Raw genomic sequence first — 25814 nt, 5'->3', positions numbered from 1 at the left:
TGTGTGTGTGTGTGTGTGTGTGTGTGTGTGTGTGTGTGTGTGTGTGTTGGGGGTGGGGATTAGAATGGGGAGGTCCTGAAGGAGTGGTCAGACCCATCACTGAGGGACGCTGCCTTCAACTGGACCCCAGTGGTCGACTCCAGGGCAAGAGGAAGAACCCCCCACTCATGGTTCTAGTATACTTAAATACACTTATTTTTAATAAAATTTTAATAGAAATTGTGATCTACTCCCAGAAGTGGAAAATCAGTGCCCCCTGCCACAAAAGGAAGGTAATTAAACAAATAAAAACAAGGAAAACCAAGCTGTGGTATGAAACTTTAATTAGCACCTGTTGCCTGCAGAATATGCCTGAGGCTGGCTCTCTAGGTTACAAAGGGAGATTAGCAAGAATTAAAGTGGTGATTGAGACATAATGGCACCCACCTGAGACTTTCTCCTTAGTGTGATAAAATGGATTAGGACAGAATTGGACTGGGAATAACAAACTTTTATGGCTAAACTCCTATCAGTCAGCACCTGCTGAGTGCAGAGCACCACACAGAGCCCAAAGCAATAAAGAACAAACCTTCAGTTCATCCTGTGATGAAGGGTCACTTCCTCCAGGAAGCCCATCCTGATGCGCCCCTTTGTACAAGCCATACCTCCTGCTGTAAGGCTTTTCGTGTTTTATTATAATGGCATATTGGCTCCCACCAGGTCTGTCTCACTCACTTCACTGTCCAGGTACCCCCTGCAGGGCCTGGAGCACAGGTGTTGAATGAACAGATGAATGAATAATGAATGAATAACTAGGCTGACCTCCTTGACTTTGGTCCCACGGGGCTGCTTCCAGTAATGCCTTACCTTCCTCCTCCTCCTCGCTGTCCAAACCCCACACCCTCCATCCTTCAAGGCCCTGCTGAGGGTTCAGCTTCTCCAGGAGCCTGCCCTGAGCTCTCTTGCCCCTGAATAGTCCCTCCCTGGCTGTGCCTATGCCCAGGGGACATTCGGTTCCAGGGTCCAGTGTGTCCCCACACATCCAGAGGGACAGCAGTATGGGTGACACCACAGGTACTCAGTAACTACCGTGGAGTGACTCAACACAGTACCTCCTTCAAGGATGCGGCTGTGTTGGGTCTCGGCAGCTGTATTGAGTTCCCTGTTGCTGCTGTAACAAACTACCACAAACTCAGAGGCTTCCGACAACACAAGCTGATTATCTTACAATTCTGGAGGTCAGAAATGGGATTCCTGGCTGAGTTCCTCTGTGGAGGCTGTAGGAGGAAATCCATTTCATTGCCTCTTTCACCTTCTAGAAGCTGCCTGCATTTCTTGGCTCAGGGCCAACTTCCATCTTCAAAGCCAACCATGGCTGGTGTCTCTCACCCTACATCATCCTGATGCTCTCCTTCATCTGCCTCCATCTGTCACCCTTGTGATGACATTGGGCCCACCTGGATAGCCCAGGATAATCTCCCCATCTCCAGATCCTTCATCACATCGGCAAAGTCCCTTTTCCCATGTAAGGCAACATATTTACAGGTTCCAAGGATTAGGACATGGGCATCCTTGACAGAGGCCACTATTCTGGCTACCACAACAGCTGTCCCGTGGTACTCTGAGGGCACTGTGGCTGGTGGTATATTAACAATAGCTGACTTTTACCGAGCCCTACGCTGGGCCAGGAACTGTTGGGAGCACATTACACAACATCCTGTGAGGTAGGTGCCGTTCTTATCAGCCTCACTTCACAGATGAGGCCCTAAGAGGTTAAATAACTTGGCAAGTGGCAGAGCTGGGGTTTGAACCCAGGCTGTCTGGCTCCAAGGAACATCTCCTAATTCTGAGGCTACACGGCTTCTCTGGGCACCATTATACCCCCAGGACACTAGCCAACAGCCCGGGAGCAGGCCAGGCAAAGCCCAACACAGAGGGAGAATTTTCGCCAGGATTTTCTGGGTGAGACCCCATATAGGCTACGAATTGTTTGCCAGTCATTTCTCATTTCAGCCCTTTCTCACCATCCTACCACCCACACCCCATCAGAGGCACCTAAGCTTATCCAGGGAAGCTGAAGGGAGCTTCCAAGTGTTCCTTTTAGGGGCTCCGGACAAGTAAGTCTGGAAGAGTTCGGGGAATCTGAGCCGGAGGGGCACACATAAGGCTTCTGCAGGCACTGGATGAAGAGGGTGTCCTAACATTTAGTGAGCACCCACTAAAGGCAGGCATAGTTGTAAGAGATTTATTCTTATTAACTCACTTAATACAACAACCCTGTGAGGTACTGTTGTTATCCCCATTTCACAGATCAGGAAACTGAGGCACAGAGAGGTCATGTGACTTTCTGAGGTCACACAGCCAGTGCGAAGAGCCACGATTTGATCCATTCTCCATAAGCAAGAGAACCAAGGAAGAGGCTGGTCAACCCCAGCCTGGCCTGTCGCACCCGACTTCAGTCAGCCAAACCCTCTCTTGTGCCTTCCCAGCATAACCTACTGTCTTTGCACCGGCTAGGCTGGGCTCCTGCTTTCTGTGTCAACCAGATTTATATTTCATTCTTACACCCATCTCCATTATTAACCCCATTTTCAAGAAGAAACTGAGCCTCCAAGAGGCTAACTTGCCAAAGCTCTAATAACCAGAGCACAACAGATACGGGATTTGAACCCAGAGATTCAGATGCTACTGCATCTCCCAACTGCCTCAGCCTGAGAAGCCCAGCCTGAAGTCCTCCTCCAGGAGTCCACAGCCTAGCCAGGAACACGACACGGGTTCCCCAGCTCTCCAGGTGTGTGTGCTCATGCTTCACCTGGACTTGAGCTCAGAGTTTCCTGCCTTTGGGTGTCCACGTTAGTCACACTCTGTCTGAGAGCCCACGGATTATCTGAGTGGGAGCGGAAACACTGTGGCGTTAGGTCAGTTGTCTGATTTATCAGCTCAGGCCCGAGCCTGCTGGAGTGTGGTTGATGCCAGAAAAGGTAATTTTCAGAAAAACCAGCTCCTTGTTGCCTGAAACCATCGTGGGAGTTGCTTGACTCAGCAGTGGCAAGTATTTCTCAAAAAGAAAATTGTCCACCTGAATGAGGAACTAGGAAGCGCTCCGTGACAAGAAGTCCAGGGCAGGGGAATCTGCCAGAGGAGGCCCGGGGCTGAGCGGTGCTGGAGACGAGCTGGCGCTGGGGCCGAGTGAGGAAGTAGGGACTCATTCCGTCGTTTGGGGGATAAGGAGAGATTTCCTGTGAGTCTGGCCAGCTGTGCTCATTGGAAGAATGAATGGGAAAAACAGTAGTGTTTTAAAGTAGATAATCCGTATGCCTTGTGAAACATGCACACATCCTTCCATTAGTGTGAGTTCGCCGTGAAGATGCATCCGGCGACATCCACTTCTGCATCAGTCAAGGTCTCTGCAGGAAGCAGAGGCCACTCGGGTGGGGTGACTGGGGAGAGGTTAACACAGGGATGGTTTTCAAGGGTGTGGGTAGGGTTAAGGGGATCAACACAGGATGGTGCAGCACCTCGGGACTAGCATCTCTGGGGAGCTGTTACTGTCCCCAGGCCTGGAGGAGGAAGCGGGGAGAGAAGAGCAGGAGAGAGATTTCCAACAGGAGCAAGACGACTTCAGTAAAGAGAGGCAGCCAGCCGGAAGCAACACCGGCTGGGGGATAAATACACCCCCAGCCCCACTCCCCAGCCATCCTCTGATCCCAGTGAGTGCTTCCCCTTGGCCAAACCCAACAGAAGCCGGAGGGCAAGGGAACCCTGTGATACAGTCAGTAGAGTAGGTGGAGAAGCGTGAAGGGTGGATCTGGGTGGGCCAATAAAAAGTCCTCCACACACTTCCAGCCTCAGGCAACAAGCTCTTCCATCCTTTCCATTTCTGAGCCCCTGCTGTGCGCCTCCGCAGGCTTGACACCGGTAAAATGCAAATGCCAAGACCAAAACCCCACAAGAGACTGGAAAAGAAGAAATGGACATAATTGTCACTTGCGCCGGGTATGGAGAAATTCTGACCACGTCACCAGAGCCCAGCCCAATGTGGGAGAGGATTTCTGTGGGCGAGAAAGACAGTTAGTATTAGTGCAGCATTTCAAATCAGCATTCCATGAGCATGGGCCATAATTTACCATTCTCTAAGTCCCGAAAGGTTCTGGAAAACGATACATGCTTCATGTTAACTGAATAAGCTGTTTGTTGTTTATATGGCCAATGCCAGATTTCGTTACAAATTCTGCTGTTCCTGCCAAGGACTGGACATCTTGACACCAAGAGACACAGCAAAGTCTAGCCAAAAGGTGACTTTGCAGGCAGCGCAATAAATCTCTTTGCTTCTCCAAATCTAGCATTTTCTTAGGAAGAACATAGCCAGAGATGCCAACCCTCTATTCCACAGGCCAATTCTGGATCTTGAAGTAAGTGGTATAGGTACCATGCTGTTCTGTCTCTAAAAAATGAAGTGTCAGTCAAAATAGAGTTTGTTTTAATTGAAGACTGTTTAGACTGTGGAAGGTTCTAGATATGTTTGGACATCTGTAAACAGAGACTGAGGGCTAGAAAAAGAGAGGCAGGGAGAGAGGAACACCAAGTACTGCCACACGGCCCCAGCTCCAGAGGCCACCACCTGATAGGTTACAATGTGTACGGGCCCACCCTTAGAACTGTGCAATAGGGCAGCCCTGGCAGGATTCACTTGGTAATAAACTTTCTACACGGCAGGCGCTGTACCCCTGAGAGTCCGAATCCTGGATCTAGCAACTGATGATGGACTTTAACACCCCGCTTCTTTCTGGGAGGGATAGGATGAGGCAGAACATAATTGCTGCAGGAAGCAGCTTCGTGGCTGGGACTCCATTCAAGTCCTGGCTCAGACACTCAGAACTGAGTGGCCTTAGGCAATTCACTGAACCTCAGTTTCCTGATCTGCAAAATGCAGAGAATAAAACTGCAGTAAACATTCAAAAGATAAGAGCTATATATAAAAGGGTATTTGGAGTGTACAATAATAACAGCTAACCTCTGTTGAACCCTAATAAGTGCTGGGTGTTGAGCTAAGGACTTTACTTGGTTTAACTCATGCAATCATCTCAACCTCTTTTTTTTTGTTTTAACATCTTTATTGGAGTATAATTGCTTTACAATGGTGTGTTAGTTTCTGCTGTATAACAAAGTGAATCAGCTATACATATACATATATCCCCATATCTCCTCCCTCTTGCGTCTCCCTCGCACCCTCCCTATCCCACCCCTCTAGGTGGTCACAAAGCACCGAGCTGATCTCCCTGTGCTATGCGGCTGCTTCCCACTAGCTATATTTCCATGTCCCCATTTCACACACAAAGAACCCGGCACAGAGAAGTTAAGGGATTTGTCCAAGGTCACCCTACTGGCAGGTAGCAGAGCTGAAATTCCAACTCCGGAATTCAGGCACTCTGGATTTGGTCCAAGCCAAACTCTTAACAACTACTTTCAGTATGGCAATCTTTAAAAAGTATCTGTGGGGCTTCCCTGGTGGCGCAGTGGTTGAGAGTCCGCCTGCCGATGCAGGGGACACGGGTTCGTGCCCCGGTCTGGGAAGATCCCACATGCCGCGGAGCGGCTGGGCCTGTGAGCCATGGCCGCTGAGCCTGCACATCCGGAGCCTGTGCTCCGCAACGGGAGAGGCCAAGACAGTGAAAGGCCCGCGTACTGGAAAAAAAAAAAGTATCTGTGCATTTTTATGGCATCAGTATAGTTAATCCAGAAAACTCCATTTATGAAGATTTTGCAAGGAGGAATTTCAAAATGAGGACCAGCAGAAGAGGCTGCTGCGGCCTGTGAGAAGAGCCCGCTGGGAGGTTGCTGGGCATGTGCCCAGCAGGAAAAGCAAAATGCCCTGCCTCCCCCTGCTCCCTCGGCCTCTCCTTCCAGGGTATCTTCTGCCCACCTGCCCACGGTCCATTTCCTTCCAGAGACTCACCTAGCAGCCCCGTCACAAAGTGTGGAGCTTTGAGGTGCCCAGAAGAGTCAGCAGAAGGTGAGCCATCAATCTGCCTCTTTACCTTCCTAGCTGCACTCCAGCCGCCCTCTAGCCCTAACCCCCGGCGTCTGTCCTGACATCCAGCCACACAAGCTTCTGCAGACTCCTGCAGCGCCCAGTCCCGGACACTCGCTTCACAAACAGGAATAGGGCGCCTGGCTCTGAGCCCGGCACTGGACCCGGAATGAGGGTCCTGTAGAGGGGTAGCTGTGGGCCGGTGACCCCAGTGGGCAGTGCAGAGAATGCTGGGAAGGGAGCTAAGGGACCAGGGAGGGGGCTCAGCACGAATTGCCTGGGACGACCAAGAAGGCTTGTTAGGGGAGGTGACGTTCACGTCTGAAAACCGCGGCGAGAGTTCTGGAGATGGGGGCAGGAGGCCTTCTGAGTGGAGACGGACACAGGAGGTACGGTGTGCAGATGTGAAAGAGGATGCTGAGGGTAGAGCAAAGGGTGGCTTGGGATAGGATGCAGGTGGTGATGAGGGCTCTGGACTCACCTGCTTGGGTTTGACTCTCTTGGCCTCTACTTATTACCTGTGTGACCTTGGGCAGGTTACTTGACTTCTCTGTGCCTCATTCCCCCATGTGTAAAATGGGGATAATAATAGTATGCTGAGGATCAAATGAGTTCATGCGTTAAAGTGCTTAGAACAGTGCTTGGCACACAGTAAGTACTCAGACACTCAGAGCTGTGACTATCGTGAGTGATTTTGTCTACGAGCTTGTGGGGCAGAGGGCCCTAAAGCCTCCTTGCATTCTCAGCAAAACCGTTAGGAGGTCCCCTATGCTGTCCCTGGCCACCTCTGCTGCAGGCCACTCAAGCCTTGGGAGGCACCCCAGCAGGGATCAGGAGACAGCAAACCTAAGTGCAGACCCACCTCACTGCCCATCGCCCCCTCCCCCCACCCCCGGGCTCGGCACCGAGGTCCGGCAATGGGGAGAGGCGGAGAGAGGCCCTGACAGCAACAGGACACTGCATCTGCTGAGTGGCTACTGATGTGCTGGTGCTGGGGACACAGAGGTGAGCGGTACCGAAAGGTCGCTTCATGGACTCTCCTTACCTAGAGGCTCTGATGTGGCTGGAGAAGGACCCTGCCTTTTGCAGCCACGCCCAGAGTGAGCCCACACTGGCAGCTCCGGAGCCTGTCCCCGGGACCCAGGAGAGCTGGACCTCCAAGCCGGGTCTGCGCCACTTTCGGCGGCTCTTCCTGGCCGGCGCCTAGCCTGTGGACTGTGGTCACAGCGAAAGGCAGGACGCTGACGGGCGGGGCTGGGTGTGCCCGAGGGGGACGGGAGGAATGGGGGGAGGGGGCGGGAATCGGGACACATTGTGGCTCCGTGTTCCGAAGAGGAGGAGGGGAGTCTGGCCGGGAAGCGGGCCGCCAGCGTCCCCAGACCACCCCGGCCGGCAGCCCGAGGACGCTGTGTCCACCCCGCTGGCCGCGCGCCGGCCGTAGGAGGGACGCGGGCGACGCGGGGGGTGACTGCGGCCGGCGCCCCGGCCTCTCGCCGCGCAGGTACGTGACCCCCCATCCCTAGGGCCAGTTCTCTTCCTCTTGCCACCGTGGTGCGGGCAGCGGCCGGCCCCGGTCCCCAGCATCCAGCTCCGCGCCTTCCCCCGCGCGGCCCCGCCAGCACGCGGCGAGGGTGCGGCACCCGGCCCCAGGTGCGGGCGGGGCGGGCGCCGGGAGCAGGCCCAGCAGGTGCGTGACGGCGGCGGGCAGGCGCGGCAGCGGCGAGGCGGCCGGGCGGGATGTCTCCGCCTGCGGTTGCCGCCGGGTTTAGCAGCCACCCACTTGGCTGGCACCGTGGCCACCTGGTAATTACTTCCCTTCCCCGCCCCCCCAAAAAAAGTCAGACAGCTAACTCTTCTCCTCCTAGAGCTCGAAGGCACAGGTGATCCAGAGATGCCGTGTGGGCCAGCCTTTCCTTGCCCCAAATCTGCCCGGTCCCTCTCACACGAAGGGCAGGTCATTAGGCACACGGCGGGATTACGGGGGCCAGAATAACACCCCCTGCCACCGAGGGAGGGGAAAGCTTCCGTGATTGGACAGAGGAGCGCGTGTGGGGTGACTGGTTGGCAGCCCCCCCCTGCCCCCGGCCGCCTGCAATCAAGCGGGCCCAGGTAATCCTGGAGCTGGAGAACAGACAACCGCGGGGAAGGCTCTTTGGGGTTTAGCGGTGGGCAGAGGAGAAAGTGCTGACTTGGAGCCAGGGGCTGTGTGGCTTTGGGCAGGTCACTTGCTGTGGCTGGGCCTCTGTTAAATGGAGATTAATACTGGCCACGCCACTTCACAGAGGGCTTGTGGGACAAAAGAGATGTGGGAATGGTCTGAAACTCTATAAAGCTGAGATGATATGGTTAGGTTTGGCTTCAACCCCTATGCCCACCAACACACATAAGCTTCCAAAAGAAGGAATGAGGGAAAAGAATTCCTGAGCCTAACAGAGGAAGCACGGCTGGAGCAATGTGGTTGCTTTAGACTATATAGATTAGAGTATCTGTACTCGAGAGCCTAGTTCCAGAACCAGATGGCTTGGGTTCAAATCTGGACTCTAACACCTAGAGCTATTACCTTGGGCAAGTCACATACCCTCTTTTAAGCCTCACTATCACCATCTGTGAAATGGGCATGATAATAGAGTATACCTCCTAGAGCATGAGATCATGCAGGTAAAGATCTTGCCCTAAAAGCCTTGCAGTGTCCCCTAAATATTAGTTCTGAGTATTCTTGTTATTACTATTATGTTGCACCCTTCTGGGTACAGGACACACTGTAGGGAAAGAAGACTGGTCTAACAGCAAAGAGTGAAAAACAGAGTTTCATCTTTCCTATCTGGCTGGTCTCAAACAAGATGCCTTACCTCTCTGACCCTTAGTATCGCATGGGAAAAATGGAGACTATTACACTCATCTCACACAGTGTGATAAGCCCTCATGTGATTTTGGAGGAAAAAAAACCAAAAAAACTTTTGTTCCAGTTATCTTTTGTTACATCACAAACCACTTCAAAAGATAGTAGCTTAAAATAGCTCAGCTGTTTTGCTCATGCATCTGCAATTTGGTCAGGGCTTCGTGGGGATAGCTTATCTCTACTTGCAGCATTAGCTGAGATGACCCAGCTGGTGCTGGAGGGTCTTTCTCCAAAATTACACACTCGTGTGGTAATCCAGTTGACCCTGGCTGGCAGCTGGGGCTGTTGCCCAGGGTCTAGGTTCCTCTCAATGTGGGCCTCTCTGAGGTTACTTGGGCTTCCTCACAGCATGGCACCTAGGTTTCAAGAGCAACTATCCCAAGAGACAGACAGTAGGAGCTGCCAGTGTCTTTAGACCTGGACTCAGAAGCTGATACAGTGTGGCTTCCACTTTATTTTATTGGTCAGGTAGTCATAGAGCCCACCTAGGTTCAAGGGGAGGGGACTTATACCCCACCTCTCCATGAGAAGATTAGCAAACAATTTCCAACCATCTTGAACCCACTACAACTCGAAAGCCTTTCCTTTTCCTTTTTTTTTTTTTTCTGGGTGCCATGGTAACAAATTAATTAATCTTGGCAGAGGACATAGGTTTTCTCCTAGGAGAAGACCAGCAGAGATACAAAAACCATGCCTAGGGCCTTATCGCAGAGCTTGTTTGGTCAGGATCAGTTTCTCTGGGTCTGATTCTGGGCTGAGGGAGCAGGCGGGCTACATGGCAGCTCCTCTAGTGTCTGTTTTCTTGGAACCTCTGAGGCTTCAGTCATCAGCTCTGCCAACCCCATGCCTTTCAAACAAGAGGGAGAAGCCAGAGAGAGTAATTTGAATTCAGAAAACTAGATTTTAGCAGGTGGCCCAGGCTGAGCGTAATGAGTATCTCTATAGCTCTTACTCACTGGAGAAGTCTGTTTCTCAAGAGGGTTGCTGCCCGGGTGTTTGGAGTGATTGCTGTCAGACATTATTCGGTTATTAATTGATAGGTTGCAGCACTCTGAGGCTGGAGGCAGGAGGCTGGTGGGGGTGGCAGGTGGGGAGGGGGGTTGCCTTGGCAACCTTGGGGCCTGTGGTTGGTGCCCTGGCCTCAGAGCAGGAAGGATGCCCCCAGACAGCTCAGACCTTCTCAGACAGACCACAGAGTCTCCAAAGAGATACCAAAGTCTGTCAGGCTTCTGCTGTACTGCATTTTCACATGTGGCCACCCACCCACGTGCCCTCAGAGTCAACCCTCTTCCTGTTGCCTCATCCCATATCCTGACAGCCTCCCCCAGTCTGTTAGCTCCTAACTTCAATTTCAGCCACACGGGCCTTCCAGGCGGGCTGCAGAAAGCAATGGAGTTTAGATTCATTTCTTCATTCAAATGTTCAACACATTTTTGTTGTGCATTTTGTGCCAAACCACCTTCTCTCCAACAGAGAACAAAATAGACCCAGCTCCTTCTTCCTCGTAGAGCTTACTGTCCGGAGGGGGAGATGGGCATCGACACACCATCATACAAATTTCCGAGCACTGCATTGAGAATTATTAAAATACAGTTAATTCAGACCTCGACTTGAATCCCAGCGCTGCCACTTGCCAGCCCGGTGACCCTTGGTCTCTTCGGTGGTAAAGCTGGGATGATACTAATTTCCCTGCAGGATTGCTGTGAGGCACCATCAGGACAGCTTGTGGAAGCACAGTGCCTTGTACGCTGAGGTAGCTCACAGCATGTAAGCACCCACCCCTGTGCCCTAGTCCAGTGCCATTTGTCATTCGGATGTCACGGGCCACCTTCAGTCTGTATGAAGAGTCCTGGTCCCAGCTCCCTGGCCAGCTCGAGACTTCTGAGTGGTGAGGCCTTTGTGTTTGATCGCTCTGGCTGCCAAGATGGGAAGATGCAAGCAGAGGTCAGAGTGGTACAATGTGAGATGGACTCAGTCTGCCACTGCTGGCTTTGAAGATGGAAGGGGGCCACAAGCCAAGGAATGACAGAAACGTCTAGAAACCGGAAAAGGCAGGGAAATGGATTTCCCCGCATACCCTCCAGAAGAAATGGAAGCCTGCTGACACTTTGATTTTAGCCCAGCGAGACCCACTTTTGACAGCCAGACTGTAAGATAAGAAATGTGTGTTGTCTTACGCTGCTAAACGCTGTGGTAATTTGTTTCAGCAGCAACAGGAAACTAGTCAAGAGCTCTGTCTTTGGAGTCAAACAGCTCTGTAGTTTCCCTGCTGTGTGACCCCAGGGAAGATGCTGGCGCCCTCTGAGTCTCGTTGCCTTGCCTACAAAATAGAGTTGGGGGTGGGGGTTAAAACAGGAAACATTTGGAAGGCGCTCAGCACGTGCTCCCAAAATGGCAATGACTTTGCTCCCTCGTCCCAAGTTGCTCCCACCTCTTCTCTGACGCCACTTGGGAGGGCAGCAGTGCCAGGCACTACGGGAGGTTCTCTGCTGGTCCTCCTCTGGGTTTTTAAAGCCATCCTAATTCACACCTGGCCACTTTGGAACTTGCAACAATGTGCGCCTTGCCTCGGCTCCCGTGACGGAGGTGTGTGCTGACGTGTAAGGCCTGGGAAGGCCAAGGCCAGCGTTCAACGCGCAAGTCAGTGAAGGTCCCTGGGGTCAAACAGCAGACGGCTCGTGATGGGCATTTCTTGTATTTGTCAGAGCCCTTTGGGAGCCCCCAAGGCCTTTGCCCCAACTAGCCGCAAATCAGTAGAGTACCCATGGGGAATACAGTAGGACACCGTAACAAACGTCCTACCAAGTTGGCCTGCCCATCCTTCACCCTGTCTAGGGAGACTCGGATGGTGGGGCAGGACCTTCTAGCCCGAGGGAGTGGTGCCATCACCAGCACCGCCACCACCATCCTAGTTCATCCTAGTTTCTAGTCCTTCCTTCCTGTTTTAGATTAAAGAAAAAAACCTTAGCACCAAAGTAGAACACAGTAAGGGTGTTCTTTTCTCTTCCTGAGTGGGCATTTCACAGAGGACCTGGGCTAGCCCATTCAATGTCAGCTTCATCTCTCCATCCGCAGTTCCAAAGGCCAAATAGGAAGGGAGGTGGAGGGGGTCCCTGGCCCTGGGGAAAGGGGAGGACGCAGTGCCGTCAGTGGTTCCCACAGGTATAGATGCTGATGGTGTAGACAGCCTGTGTGTGTAAGTCCTGTTAGGCTGGGCCGCCCTGTACAGAGAACCAGGGGTGTGCTCTTTGGTCGGTGTGTCCTGGGGGTAGCCAGGCATTCACCACTGAACCGATCCTGCACTCCTCCCCGCACAACTCCTGTCCTTTCATATGGCATCAGGGAGAGCCCACAGACTTCTACACTCGGAAACAGCTTCTGGGGCTTCCCTGGCGGTTCAGTGGTTAAGACTCCGCTCTTCCGCTGCAGGGGGCACGGGTTCGATCCCTGGTTGGGGAACTAAATTCCCGCATGCCGCGCTGCACAGCCAAAAAAAAAGAAAAAAGAAAAAATAGCCTCTATGTCTACAGGCACCACTGCATTGTAACAAGGCAGAGGCTTCTGGTGCAGCTGACAGAGGAGCATTTGCTTGAAGGCCCAGGCCCTGCAGAGGGGGATTTTTCCTGGGCCCCCTACCAAAACAGCCCCCCAGCAGGACTGTAGTGATTCACCCTCTGGAGAAGATGAAACCACAGATCACCCAACAAAATAGGGACAATGCACATCCTCAGTGACCCCCACTCACGGTGGACGTTGGCTTCCTGGCTCTAGCAACGTTCCTACGGTCAGCTTCCAAGGGGACACCTTGGAGGGAGGAGGTTAAGCCGAAATAGCACCGCAGCTATTTGGAGAATCACAGCTCTATCATTTAGCTGTAAGACCCTATCTAGAGCCTTTGCCCCTTTGGGCCTGAGTTTCCCCATCTGTAAAATGAGGCTGAGCCAGGTAACCTCCAGGGGTCCCGTCGGCCCTGCCGTGCTGGGGGAGTTTAGGAAAGAGTCCTGAGAGCCAGAAGACCCCATGAGGCCAGAGCCCCGTGCTGGCTCCCCGCTCTGGGCCACGCTGTTTAAAGACGCTGATGCTCGCCTTACTCACGACCCAGAGAATTCCTCTGATGCCGTAGCTCTGTTGGTCTGCAGAACAGGATCCACCCGCCTCCACATCAGTGCTTCTCCTCCTGGCCGCCCTCTGGAATCGCCCAGAGAGCTTTTAAAAACACTGGCACCTTGTCTCCAGAGAGTGTGATTTAATTCATCTGGGGTGGGGCCTGGGCAATGGTGTTATTTTTTATAAGCTCCCCGGGTATTTGCTAATGTAGTTGTGACCCACTGACCCAGATGTTGGCTGCTAGCGGCTGAAGGGTGACTGCCCGGAGGTGGGAGTGGAAACAGCTTCCCCTGCCCTTGCTGATGTGCCACTGCTCTTGTGTCCATGGTACTTTCTAGTTATCTGAGTGTCAGCCTGTCTGGCTCAAGTCAGGATCCCTGGCTCAGGGGGTGCAACATCCTGTATCTCCTGGTGGCTTGTAGGTGCTCACAGGTGGTTGGATGGGAAGAATCAGGGCACCCCGCTCCTCCTGCATCTCCCCAGTCCCTGGGGTCCCTGCCCCTAATTCAGGCTTTAGCATTCCCCGCAAGGTCTGGGGTGCGCGGGAAGGCAGGCCCGGGGTGCCTGGAGGGAGCTCTCCCGCCGCCCTCATCCTCTGGCTGGCGAGCGTTCCTCACAGCTACCCAGCCTGACATCAGATCTGAGTTCACATGATTCTGCCTCAGCTCAGGAATGGGCAGCCTCCAGCTGGGTTTTTCTAGTCTGAGCTGGGAGGAGTGGCCGGCGGGAGATCGCAGGAGGGGGAGCTTGGGTGCTGGCTGCAGGGTCACCCGAGGGGGGTCCGCCAGGGCTGGGCCAGGGGCGTTCAGTCTCCTCCCCGGGCCTCTGCGAGCCAGTGAGCACTGGGACGAAGCCGGCTCTTTGAGTTTGAGGGCAGAGCTTTGCTGGGCGGGCAGAGAGGACCCAGATCCCCTGAGGCTGCTGCTCCCTCACCTGGCGGCAGCCACAGTCCCCTTCCTGGGGCCCGGACCCTGAGCAGGCGGGGGTCAGTCCAGCTGTTTCTAAACAGGATCATGACCCATGAGCGGCTCCGGAAATCAATTTAGCAGCTCACGCCCTTAAGAAAAACAAAATAGAGTGGAATGATCAGAGTGCACGGCAAGTGGTAGGGTAAGTACTGCTCTGGGTCTATGTGTGTCTGTGTGTGTGATGTCTCTTTGTGCTGGTTACAATGACAAGTGCATTCCTCACTGTGGTCTGTGGTCAAAAGAGCTCAAAGGCAGCGAGTTGGTGCCTAGAAGCCTGGGTTCTGGATTCAGATCCACCCCACTTACTGTATGAACTTGAGCAACTAGGTTAGCCTCTCTGGGCTTCAGATTCTGTGAAATGGGTTCACAGTGTCAGCCCCATCGACTCACAGCCACTTTGTGAGCCCAGATGGGCTTGAACTCTGAGACCGTTATGAGGGCTTTAGAAATGAGATTGTCTCCTTGCTGTTGCTGGATTGAGGCTGTTTAGGGAAAAGCTGGGGACTAAGGGGAAAAGGCAGCCTGATTCTACTCCCACCCCAGAGGGAAACATCAACAGCCTCTGAAAAGGGTACTTTTAGGAAATGAAACAGCCCTGTTTAAAGCGTGTTTAAACACGCTGAGGAAACTCCCCAGCTCGGCATGCTGGGGGTTCCCCTGAGCAGGGCCGCCCGGCCAGTGACTAACTGTGTGCGTGCCAGTGTGCCACGACCGGGAAGAGACGGGCGACAGATTAAACCGCTGTTTATGCGGCAGCTGAACGGCACTGGCCACCTCTGCCTTCTGGTTTGGAATGTGCAGGCGGCTCCCAGCTTGAGTCAGAGGCCCTTCATGCCTTTGGGGAGCTGAACCGCTCTTGGACGTTCAAGCCCTCGGAGGCCTCTGTGCTGATGGGCATTTGTCTAACAGTTTTGCTCTTCGTGTTGTGCTGCTTCCTGTGTAGTCTCTCGGTTTCTTAGCTGGATGATAAAATGAGGTAGCTGCAGCAGCTCTGTGTTTTGATTCTTTGCCCCAATCCCCTCCACTTTGGGGATCCCAGCCCCAGGCACACAGTAGGTTTTCCTCCATGGGTGGCGAGGAAATGGTTGACCTGCCGGGTGCAGGGGGCTGGCCCAGGCCCAAGCCTGGTGGCCTCGTGGTGGCATACGTATGGACTGGAGCCTGGCAAAGCCTGGAGGTGAGGGTGGTCACTCTGTAACAACTGTGATGAACAGAAAGATAGCGTGATGTGAAGGAAAGCATGGACCAGTCTGAGTTCAAAACCTGGCCTGCGTCGTAGCTGTGGAATTGTTGCCGAAAGCTCAGCTTCTCCGTACACCAGAGCAGAATCGCATCTTGGAGACAGAGGTTTGGGTGAAGTAGAAAAGGATAGCTTTATTGCTTTGCCAGGCAAAGGGGGACCCTGAGCAGGCGGGAGGGTCCCACCTTGAAAAACTATGTGTTCCAATCCCAGAGGATCTGATGAAGGGTTTTATAGCAATGGTTCAAGGGTGGGATCTCCGACAAGATTAGGGTGTACTTTATGGCCTGCACTCCTTTAATCTTGTCTCAGGTGATTGGTCTCCTAATCTTGAGGAGCTTCTCTGGTCCCTTTTTTTTTTTTTTTTTTTGTGGTACGCAGGCCTCTCACTGTTGCGGCCTCTCCCGTTGCGGAGCACAGGCTCCGGATGCGCAGGCTCAGCAGCCATGGCTCACGGGCCCAGCCGCTCTGCGGCATGTGGGATCTTCCCGGACCGGGGCACGAACCCGTGTCCCCTGCATCGGCAGGCGGACTCTCAACCACTGCGCCACCAGGGAAGCCCCTCTGGTCCCTTTAATTTTGTCTCAGGTGGTTTCTTGGCTGCTTCTTCCTTGATTAGCAACTGTTCCAATCTGCCCTTTGGAACTCAGGGAAGGTCATGGAGGCTGGAGTCTTGCCTACAAGAAACAGGGGACAAAAAAAAGGCCTCCATGCCTGGGAACCCTGCAGGGCCTCACTTGGTGTCAGAATCTTGAGCAGCCTCAGTTTCTTCATCTGTAAAATGGGTGCTGGTGAGACTCGTGTTGAGAGAGAGAATGGATGTGCAAAAACGTTCCTGGCATGTGGAGGGCTCTCACTCGGTATGGCTTGGTCCTTCCATCCCATCTACGTTTTTCCACTTATAGAACACTTTGCACCCACTGTGCCTTTGATTTGGGCGAGCAAGCTTTCTGTGGACAGCAGGTAGAGAAGGGACATTCCTGGCAAGATGTAGTTTCCATGGAGGGGTGCCTGTCCTCAGGGAGTGGAAGAAGGGAGAGCTGGTTGTGATGAGGCCCGGATGAAAAAGCAAGGCCCTCTGCGACCAGCTCAGGCAGCTTAAACAGATGCCAGGTGGCTGGAGAGGAGGCCACAGTGATTCCTCCCTCTCACTTTTCTGTTTCTATTAATAATATTTCCATTGTCCCAGCACCCAACCTCAAAACCCCCCACCCATCCATCCATCTCTTCATCCATCTATCTACCCATTGACCCATCCACCCACCCATTCGTCCATCTATCCACCTATTCACTCATCCATCTATCCACCTACCCCCTCATCCTTCCACTTATTCATCTTATTCATCCACCTACCCATCCATCCATCCACTCATCCACCCACCTACCTCTTCACACATCCATCCATCTAACAGATAATTTGGGGGAGATTACGAGGACCAAGCACTGAAGAACATCTCAGATTTGTCCCTGTTTGTCCCCAGCTCCTTCTAATTAGTTGGCAGTTTCTACAGCTGTTTGTTGTCCCCTCTCTGGCCACACCCTCCTCACACCTAGCTGTTTGTGCCAAGCTACTTTCAGTTCCACACAGGTGCCTGTTCTCTCTCTCTCTGGCATTTGGCCTGTTGCATGCTCTATTTCCACAGGCAGAAACTTCCATCTTCCCTGGCTGCCCTTCCCACTTCTTCTGGTCTTCGAGCAAAGTGCTGCTCAGGAAGGCTTTTCTAGCTGGGTTAGTTCACCTCCTATGAACTCCCTTAATGTCCTGTACTCTCCCTGGGAGCTAACCCTCTCTTTTCTTCTCCTGTCTCCCATGAGACTAAAAGCAACTTGAATTACGCCAGGGGCCAGTGTCTAGTACAGTGCCTTCCATATAATAATAGACACTCAATAAGTATTTGCTGTAACAACGAATAAGTCAATGAGTGGATGGATGGATGGACAGATGGATGGATGATTGGAGAGCCATTGAAGGGTTTGAAGCAGGAGTGATTAGGTTAGGTTTTTGTTTTAGAGGATGGCTCTGAGGGTGGTGAGGCAGAGACAGGGAATCCCATAGGAGGCCGTGCGCTGATTCTGGGGAGGAAGTCTTGACCAAGCCAATCTGGGGCACTGGGGAGGGAGCTAAAGAGGAGGAGTCGGATGTGGGAAGTATTTAGGAGTTGAAAATGGTAGAACTGAGTAATCAAGTGGGTGCTGTGGACGAAGATGAGGGAGAAAGCTGAAGGCCAGCCATCCAACGTGAGTGACTGGGCAGGAGGAGATGCCACCTCCAAGAACAGACTAGTGGAGAAAATGATGAAAGCAGGGTGGGCCTCACAGAGCATGCCCTGTGCCGCGGAAGGAAGCTGGTTCTGTCAGCCTTCCACCTGGGGGTGGGGAGGACGTCTGGGAATCATCAGAGTGTTGATGGCATTGAAATCACAGAGGCGATGCCGTGTGTGTGGAGGAGGTGTTTTCATCTAAACGTCGTATGTGTTTCTTCTTTGCCCTGCAGACTTGAGTATTTCTGACTTTGCTTGCGGGAATTCGCTTATCATCGGCCTGGGAAAGAGGAACCCGCAAACAGTCACACCAGCCCGCCTCACACATGTGTACACTCAGCCCTAGCAAACGATAGGCTTCGGCCAGGTGACTCTCAACAAATTCCTAAGACCTGACAGGACATGTTTTCACTTTGGTTTCCTTTGCCATATTTTGTTGGTGCCTGGGAGCCTGTGCTGATGAATAAATTTTTATCTTCCTGTGGGTAGATTTTATGTGGACTGTGGAGAACCCGAGGTAGATTCAGAGACACGGACGTCCTGGGTGGGTGTCCCTGGGGGACCGCTCAGGTGTGGGCCTGGGATCCAGGGACAGGAGGGCTGGCAAGAGGAGGACGAATGGGGCCAAATTTTGACTCGCGGGGCTGTGCAGAGTTTAGGGGTCACAGGCCTCCGCTGCCCCTTCGCCCCTTCCTCTCACCATCAAAACATATAAACAAAAACACAAAAAGCAAAAAACAAGAAAACACCCTTGTGCACTGTTGGTGGGAATGTAAAGTGGTGCAGCCCACTGTGGAAAACAGAATGCAGTTCCTCAAAAAATTAAAAATAGAGCTGCCGTATGATCCAGCAGCTCTACTTCTGGGTATAGACCCCAAAGAACTGAGAGCAGGGATTCAAGCAGTATACCCATGTTCACAGCAGCATTACTCACGGTAGCCAGAAGGTAGAAACAACCCAAACGTCCACTGACAAATAAATGGAAAAACAAAAATGCGGCCTATACATATGATGGAATATTATTGGGCCTTAAAAAGGAAGGAATTCTGATATATGCGACTACGTGGATGAACCTTGGGGACGTTATGCTAAGTGAAATAAGCCAGCCACAAAAAGGTAAATTCCGTGCGACTCCACTTATATGAGGTGCCTAGAGCAGTCAGATTCGTAGAGACACAAAGTAGACTGGAGGCTGCCAAGGGCTCGGGGGAGGAGGGATGGGGAGTTAGTGTTTAATGAGTACAGACTTTCAGCTGGGGAAGCTGAAAAAGGTCTGGAGGTGGATGGTGGCGATGGCGGCACAGCAGCGTGAATGTGCTTAATGGCACTGAGCTGTGCGCTTAAAAATGGTTGACATGGTAAATGTTATGTTATGTGTATCAAACCACAATTGAAAACAACGACAAGAAGCACCTCCCTCCACCACCAACACTGAAATCCAAGCCTGTAGGGCTTCCCTGGTGGTGCAGTGGTTGAGAGTCCGCCTGCCGATGCAGGGGACGCGGGTTCGTGCCCCGGTCCGGGAAGATCCCACATGCCGCGGAGCGGCTGGGCCCGTGAGCCATGGCCGCTGAGCCTGCGCGTCCGGAGCCTGTGCCCCGCAACGGGAGAGGCTGCAGCGGTGAGAGGCCCGCGTACCCACCCCCCAAAAAAAAAATCCGGGCCTGTATCCTGGAGAGGATGGGGAGGTGAGCCCTCCTAGGAGTCCTCGTCTTCCAGGGACTGAGAGGGTGTGGGGAGGCTCAGGTGGGGACTAGACATGGCAGGGAGGTGGGACTTGGAGAAAGGAGACCTGGATTCTAATGCCCATGCTTCCTTCCTTAGACTGGCTTTGGGCACGTCACTTCCCCTTTCAAACCTCAGTTTCCTCATCTGTAAAATGGGGAAGTGGCATTCACTTATTCATTCTAGAAGTACTCAGGAGTGCCTGTGGTGTGCCAGGCACTGTTCAAGGTGCACAAGGCCCTCTTGGAATTTACAACCTCGTGGAGGAGACAGATCATCAGCAAGCAGACAAGTAAATAAACAAGAAAAATCTCAGACCCTGATGGGAGCTCTGCGGAGCCATGAAACAGGAAGGTGTGATGGTGATGGTGACGGGGGAGGGGCTGCTTTAGTGGGGTGGTCAGGGCGAGCCTCGCAAGGGGGTGATGTTTCAGCTGAGACCTGGTGGCAAAGGAACAGCCCTGAGGTGGAGGTGGAGGTGGGGAGAGGGCAGGGGGCAGCACTCCAGGAGAGACTGGAGCGAGGCCAGGCGATGAGGCCCAGAAAGCTGGCCAGTGAGGCTGGAGTGTGGTGGCAGTAGACGAGGTGGGGGAGCTGGGGCCGGATCATGCTGGGTCTTGTAAGAGTCTGGGAGTTTTACCGTGGGTGTGATAACTCACTGTGAAACCGTCTCAGTGTGTTTTAAACAAGGAAGAGGAGGATCCAGTTTGTATTTTGGAAAGATTGCTGTGGCTGCCCGGGGGATAATGGTCAGGGACGTGACTGGGAGCACTGGGGTGGGGGGAGGCTTGGCCACGGAGAGAGCCACAGGGAGTCCAGGTGACAGGGGGCAGCTTTGGGCCAGACCCATCTCTTGCCCATTTCAGAGACTCTTATGAAAGCCACAGGACCCTTTTCCAGGAAAAATGCACATACTTACATATTTACAAGTTTGAGCCTGTGATTTCGGGGGAAGTCCTCAAGTTTATCCTCCATGAACCCCAGGACTGGAACTGCTGGGCTGGAATATCTCTGGGCCCCTTCCCAGAAGGCTCCACCAACTTCCAGGTTGAGCCCAGGCTCTGGTGCCTGCAGGGCCAGTCAGGAGCCAGCAGGAGGGAGGCTGCGGAGGGAGAGACCCTGGACAGCAGGTGATGAGACGTTGTTGGTTGTGGAAGGGGTTTCCCATCTGGTCTGTGAGTCCCAGCTTGACTATGGTGAAGAGACAGCAAAGGGCAAGATTGATCTGCTAATACCACAAAACAACTTAATGCAGACCCTGTTCATTTGGAATTGCAGCCAGATAGACGATGCATTCTCAAGGAGGGGTGAAAATTGGTTCTTAGGTGGGGCGAAGAAAAATCTTAGATATTATAGTGATTTGTCATCCTCCAAAAGCCCATGATACATAAACAGATATGAAATACATCTGGGTTATTCAAATTTCATGGGGGCAGGTGGTTAGGAAAAAAAAATGTCAAAAAAGTTTCCTTGGAAGGATGATTACAAACAACAACAACAAAAAAGTTAATTTAGACACAGTGAGATTTTTCATCTGAGGCAGAAGTGTTAAATCAATAGAGCAACTCAGTCCTTTCGTTCTGACATATTAATTTATAAAGTAGGCCTACAACAAAAAATTTTTATTCTGTCTTGTTCAAATGTATTTGTATATATAACAATAGCATTTTCTTTGTTAAATTCTCAACAATGTGAACTTTTCACTAATGCGAGTAAGACTACCATCTTTGGGCTTCCCTGGTGGCGCAGTGGTCGAGAGTCCGCCTGCGGATGCAGGGGACACGGGTTCGTGCCCCGGTCCGGGAGGATCCCACATGCCGCGGAGCGGCTGGGCCCGTGAGCCATGGCCGCTGAGCCTGCACGTCTGGAGCCTGTGCTCTGCAACGGGAGAGGCCACAACAGTGAGAGGTCCGCGTACCCCCCACCAAAAAAAAAAAAAAAAAGACTACCATCTTTTATTCTGCCTCATTGCCTTTGGAAAAACAATGACATGCATTTTGACATATTTTATGTGGCCCTGATACTGACCCTGAGGGCAGGTGTTTTCATCCTCATTTAATTAATTAATTTATTTACTTATTGCCCTCGTGGCACGGCTTGCAGGATCTTAGTTCCCCAACCAGCTATTGAACCCAGGCCCCAGCAGTGAAAACGCCGAGTCCTAACCACTGGACTGCCAGGGAATTCCCATATCCCTGTTTTATGGATGAGGAAACTGAGTCTAAGAGAGTGTAAACGACTTGCACAGCCTGTGAGCAGCTGACCCTAGCCTGGTGCTCATGTCTGTCGGTGCCTGGCCCCCTGTGCTAGGTTCCCAATTCCACGGAGGTGAGGTAGCAGTGCCCTGCGGGAAGCTTAGCCTTTTTTCTTGCCAGAGCACAGCAGGATGTGGACCACGCTGGGCCTCTGTTGTGCTGTACGGAGGGGCCCCGAGGAGGGGCTGTGGCCTTACTGACCTGGTCCATTCCTGTGAGCAAGTAGGAAAAATGCGAATGGTGCTGACTGCTGCAGGAGAGTGGCTGGGGCCCTCACTGTTGTGTGGGTTGGAATTGTTCTTCACCTTGAGCTTCCCTGGAGCTTCCCCGGAGCCAGCTCCAGGCCTTGCTAGCTGCACCGAGGGACCAGGAAAGTAAATAAGGGACAGGAAGCCAGGGAAGGGGGATGGGGAGACATAAGTCACATTTCAGTTGAGTTGGAGTTGGTTGGCTGGATCATCTTCTAAATTACGTGAGGCACTTAGAAGAGTGCCTGACATACAGTAGGTGCTATATAAATGTTGGCTCCTCTTATCCTAAGCCTTTCCACCTTTGACTTTCAGGGCCTTACCCATCACCAGGGAGGCCCGGCCTTTGCTACAGCTTGAACCACATCCTAGAAACAAGATGGCGCTAGAGAGACTGGTGCATTCCTGAGCCCATGAGGGGTGAGGCCCCTCCAGGCCCAAAGATGGGGAACGTCACCGGAGACAACGGCTCGCTGAGCTGTGCCATTGACCACACCATCCACCAGACGCTGGCGCCGGTGGTCTATGTCACGGTGCTGGTGGTGGGCTTCCCAGCCAACTGCCTGTCCCTCTACTTCGGCTACCTGCAGATCAAGGCCCGGAATGAGCTGGGCGTGTACCTGTGCAACCTGACAGTGGCCGACCTCTTCTACATTTGCTCGCTCCCCTTCTGGCTGCAGTACGTGCTGCAGCACGACAACTGGTCCCACGGCGACCTGTCCTGCCAGCTGTGCGGCATCCTCCTGTACGAGAACATCTACATCAGCGTGGGCTTCCTCTGCTGCATCTCCATCGACCGCTACCTGGCCGTGGCCCATCCCTTCCGCTTCCATCAGTTCCGCACCCTGAAGGCCGCCGTGGGAGTCAGCGTGCTCATCTGGGCCAAAGAGCTGCTGACCAGCATCTACTTTCTCATGCACGAAGAGGTGGTGGAGGACCTGGACCGGCACCGCGTCTGCTTCGAGCACTACCCGCTCGAGCCCCGGCAGCGCAGCATCAACTACTACCGCTTCCTGGTGGGCTTCCTCTTCCCCATCTGCCTGCTGCTGGCCTCGTACCGGGGCATCCTGCGGGCCGTGCGCCGCAGCCACGGCACCCAGAAGAGCCGCAAGGACCAGATCCAGCGGCTGGTGCTCAGCACCGTGGTCATCTTCCTGGCCTGCTTCCTGCCCTACCACGCGCTGCTGCTCGTGCGCAGCCTCTGGGAGTCCAGCTGCCACTTCGCCAAGGGCATCTTCAACGCCTACCACTTCTCCCTGCTCCTCACCAGCTTCAACTGCGTGGCCGACCCCGTGCTCTACTGCTTCGTCAGCGAGACCACACACAGGGACCTGGCCCGCCTCCGTGGGGCCTGCCTGGCCTTCCTCACCTGCGCCAGCACTGGCCGGGCCCGGGAGGCCTACCCATTGGGTACCCCCGAGGCCCCAGGGAAGAGCGAGGAGCCCAACGTGCTGACGAAGCTCCACCCGGCCTTACAGACCTCTCAGCCACCCGGAGCGGGAGGGTCCCCAGCAGGCGGACTGGCCTAGCTGTGTCGCCCCATCACCCACGTGCGGGGCGAAGCAAGGCCTGAGCTTGCTCGACAGCTGCTGCCCACTTGGCCAAGGCAGGTGCCTCTTGCTGCTGGAGGGGATGATGGACCTGGGCCACGGGGCCCTGGGTCTGGGCCGCAGCACAACCTCTCTGGGTCCAGGGAACCTGCTGTGGCTGCCGAGTCCGACGGGGCTGCTGGTTGAGTGGGGGGATAAGCTCCAACAGTGCATGGGGGTCGTCTGCTGCCAGCTGGGCGGCTGGTGGGAGGAAGACCTGCTCACGTCCAGGAGGTTTTCAAAGAGAAGCTCGGGTGGGGGACGCAGGGTGTGAGGACATGGAGAGAGGGGCCTGGGAGATGAGAGTGGGTACCTGGGGGCACACCTGCCAGGGCCTTCCAATGCTGTTGTCACAGATGACACCGGTCCAAATGCACTGGTGTAATCGGGGGAGGTGACACACGAAAGTGTATTGTCATCATTCATACTTGAGCTTCACTCCACGAAGGGGTGGGAAGGAAGATGAGTGGGCCCGGAGGTTGGATGGGGAGAAGGAATGTAGGGAGGGGTTTGGGGCACGGGGAGTGTGTGTTTGTGGGGGACAGTGGGGGAGTAACAGGTGGAGGAGAGACACCAGATACAGCCAAGTCACAGTTTCACAGGCGAGGAGGGTTGAGCAGATTCCCCAAGCCCCAGGGCTGATGGAAAATAAATCCTAGGGCTCCCTGGGGCTCCATAGGGCGATGTCTGTGGTCCTTTAAAGTCAGCATTGAAGTTCAAGGGCCAGGACAGAGGCCTAAAGCAGTACGTCCAGCTGAGTTCCCTACACAGATTCGCCTCAATTCATCTTGTTTCTATCTGCCTTGAAGCACCAGACCCGGAAGCCTGCGACTTTGTGTGTGTGTGTGTGTGTGTGTGTGTGTGTGTGTGTGTGTGTGTGTCCATGGTTAAAATGCCAGGGTCTCCATGACAGCTCTGCCCTAAGCCACTGAGGCTAGGGTCATGTGACTGCTGGCAGTGTCCCCTGCCACACAGACTGGAGTGCCTAGCAGTCTCAGAGAGGAGCATGACATTCTCCCCAAGTTCTTAGAACAAAACAAACAACACGGAGATGCGTGCTCTGTTATCTCTCAGCCCAAAGCCCCGGGGTGAAGCTCCACTGTGGTTTAAATAGCCCCTGTGACAAGAAGAGGAGGGGCCTTGGGCTCGCCTTGCCTCCTTCGTCCTTCAGCACTGCTCCTCTGCCAGATGTCCCACCCCACCCACCTGGAGAGTGACAGTGGGCCCACGGGCCACATGCAGACCAGGGTACTGACCACCGTCTCTTGTTCTGTCCTGGAAGGCTGGTGATGGGGCTCCTGCAACTTTGTGCCCAATCTCTCCTGCAACTTTGGGCCCAATCACATTAAGCCTCTGCCTGGGGGATATACCAAGGACCAGAGGAGCTTCTTGCTCCTCCAGGGACCTGCCCACCTTTTTAGAAATGCTAGCCCTTCAGATTTCCTGGTCGGTGCGCTGGAGCCAGTTCTGACTTCCCCCAAAGACCTGGGATTTGAGCTCTCACAGCTAAGAGGCTAGGTGGGCTCAAGCCCGGGGAGGGACCAGGGATGGGAAGATAGAAGCTGGCATCAGTAGAAGATTTCTGGAATCTGTTAAAGGGCTGCCAGGGAGAATATTTTTTTCAATCTCTCTTCATGTCTCCCCTCCCCTCTCCCAGAAGTAGATTCACCCTGAGTTTCTTAACCCTCCCATCAGAGGTGTCCAAAGACTGATAGCCCAGGGTGGGTGTGCCCTAAGGAAGTGGGGTTCCAGGGCTTGCTCTAGCTCCTTCTGGATGGCCTTCCATAACCTGGGGAGGTTCTCTTCCCCTTCACGGAGGAGGAACTGACCAGGTCTGCAGGTAGCAAAAAAAAGGCCACCCAGCCCCAGACCAGGATTACAAGGGCAATGACACTTGTTGAGACCTCCATGCTTCCTCATTCCAAATTTCCTCCTGTTTTGATCTTAAACATGGACATTCCCATTGGGATAAACTGGCATGAGCTGAGGGCAGTTCCATTTACTATCAAGAGTTGTATTTTTGTATTGTCCTCTCTTTTATGCCAAGTATACATGTGTTGGACCATGCAATGGATTTATGTAGCAAACTTGAGTCTGAAAATAAAGCAAAGTAACCAGCCACAGCTGGAGTGTGCTGCAGTTCTTATGGGGAGGGAGGGTCTTCCAACACCAGGGGGATCTAGAAGGCCCATGGAATACCCAACAGAGTCAGGAAAGTCCAGGGATTGACATTCTCAGAGAAAACTTGAACAGCAATTAGGGGATTTGTCCTTGATTATCCAGTAGTGGCCAAGAAGGATGAAGCCTTCAAATGAAGTAGGGCCTTCTTCCTCTTGAGATTCATGAAGTGTCTTGAGCTCTGCAGCACATTGTTGCTAATCCACTCTGGGACTTAATTTGGCCGCCTCCCCTCTGAAGACAGAACTCAGCCCTGCGGTTTGGAAAATATCATTCCCTGTCCTTGGACACAGGACCCCTTCTGCCCCCTGAATAGCTGCTCCCCACAGTGAGG

The 25814-nt window shown here is 53.3% G+C and overlaps 1 protein-coding gene across 7 annotated transcripts in view; it reads left to right on the top strand.

Annotated features, from left to right (window-relative positions):
* The window catches only part of GPR68 (G protein-coupled receptor 68), a 27828-nt gene extending 2403 nt beyond the window's left edge, over window positions 1–25425 (top strand). Inside the window, exons 1-3 of one of the 7 annotated variants that reach the window (XM_027120339.1) lie at window positions 1513–4391; window positions 5928–5992; window positions 22029–25425. In XM_027120339.1, coding sequence (XP_026976140.1) covers window positions 22127–23242 — 1116 coding nt within the window. In that variant the 5' untranslated portion in view covers window positions 1513–4391; window positions 5928–5992; window positions 22029–22126 and the 3' untranslated portion in view covers window positions 23243–25425. The other 6 variants (XM_027120337.1, XM_027120341.1, XM_027120342.1 and 3 more) reach the window with 6 other exon arrangements.
* Window positions 25426–25814: the final 389 nt, after the last annotated feature.

Source organism: Aethalodelphis obliquidens, unplaced genomic scaffold (assembly GCF_003676395.1).
Source record: "Aethalodelphis obliquidens isolate GAN/ISIS:26980383/991018 unplaced genomic scaffold, ASM367639v1 scaffold21, whole genome shotgun sequence".
Lineage (NCBI taxonomy): Eukaryota > Metazoa > Chordata > Mammalia > Artiodactyla > Delphinidae > Aethalodelphis > Aethalodelphis obliquidens.
This window is presented reverse-complemented; position numbering and strand designations above follow the sequence as displayed.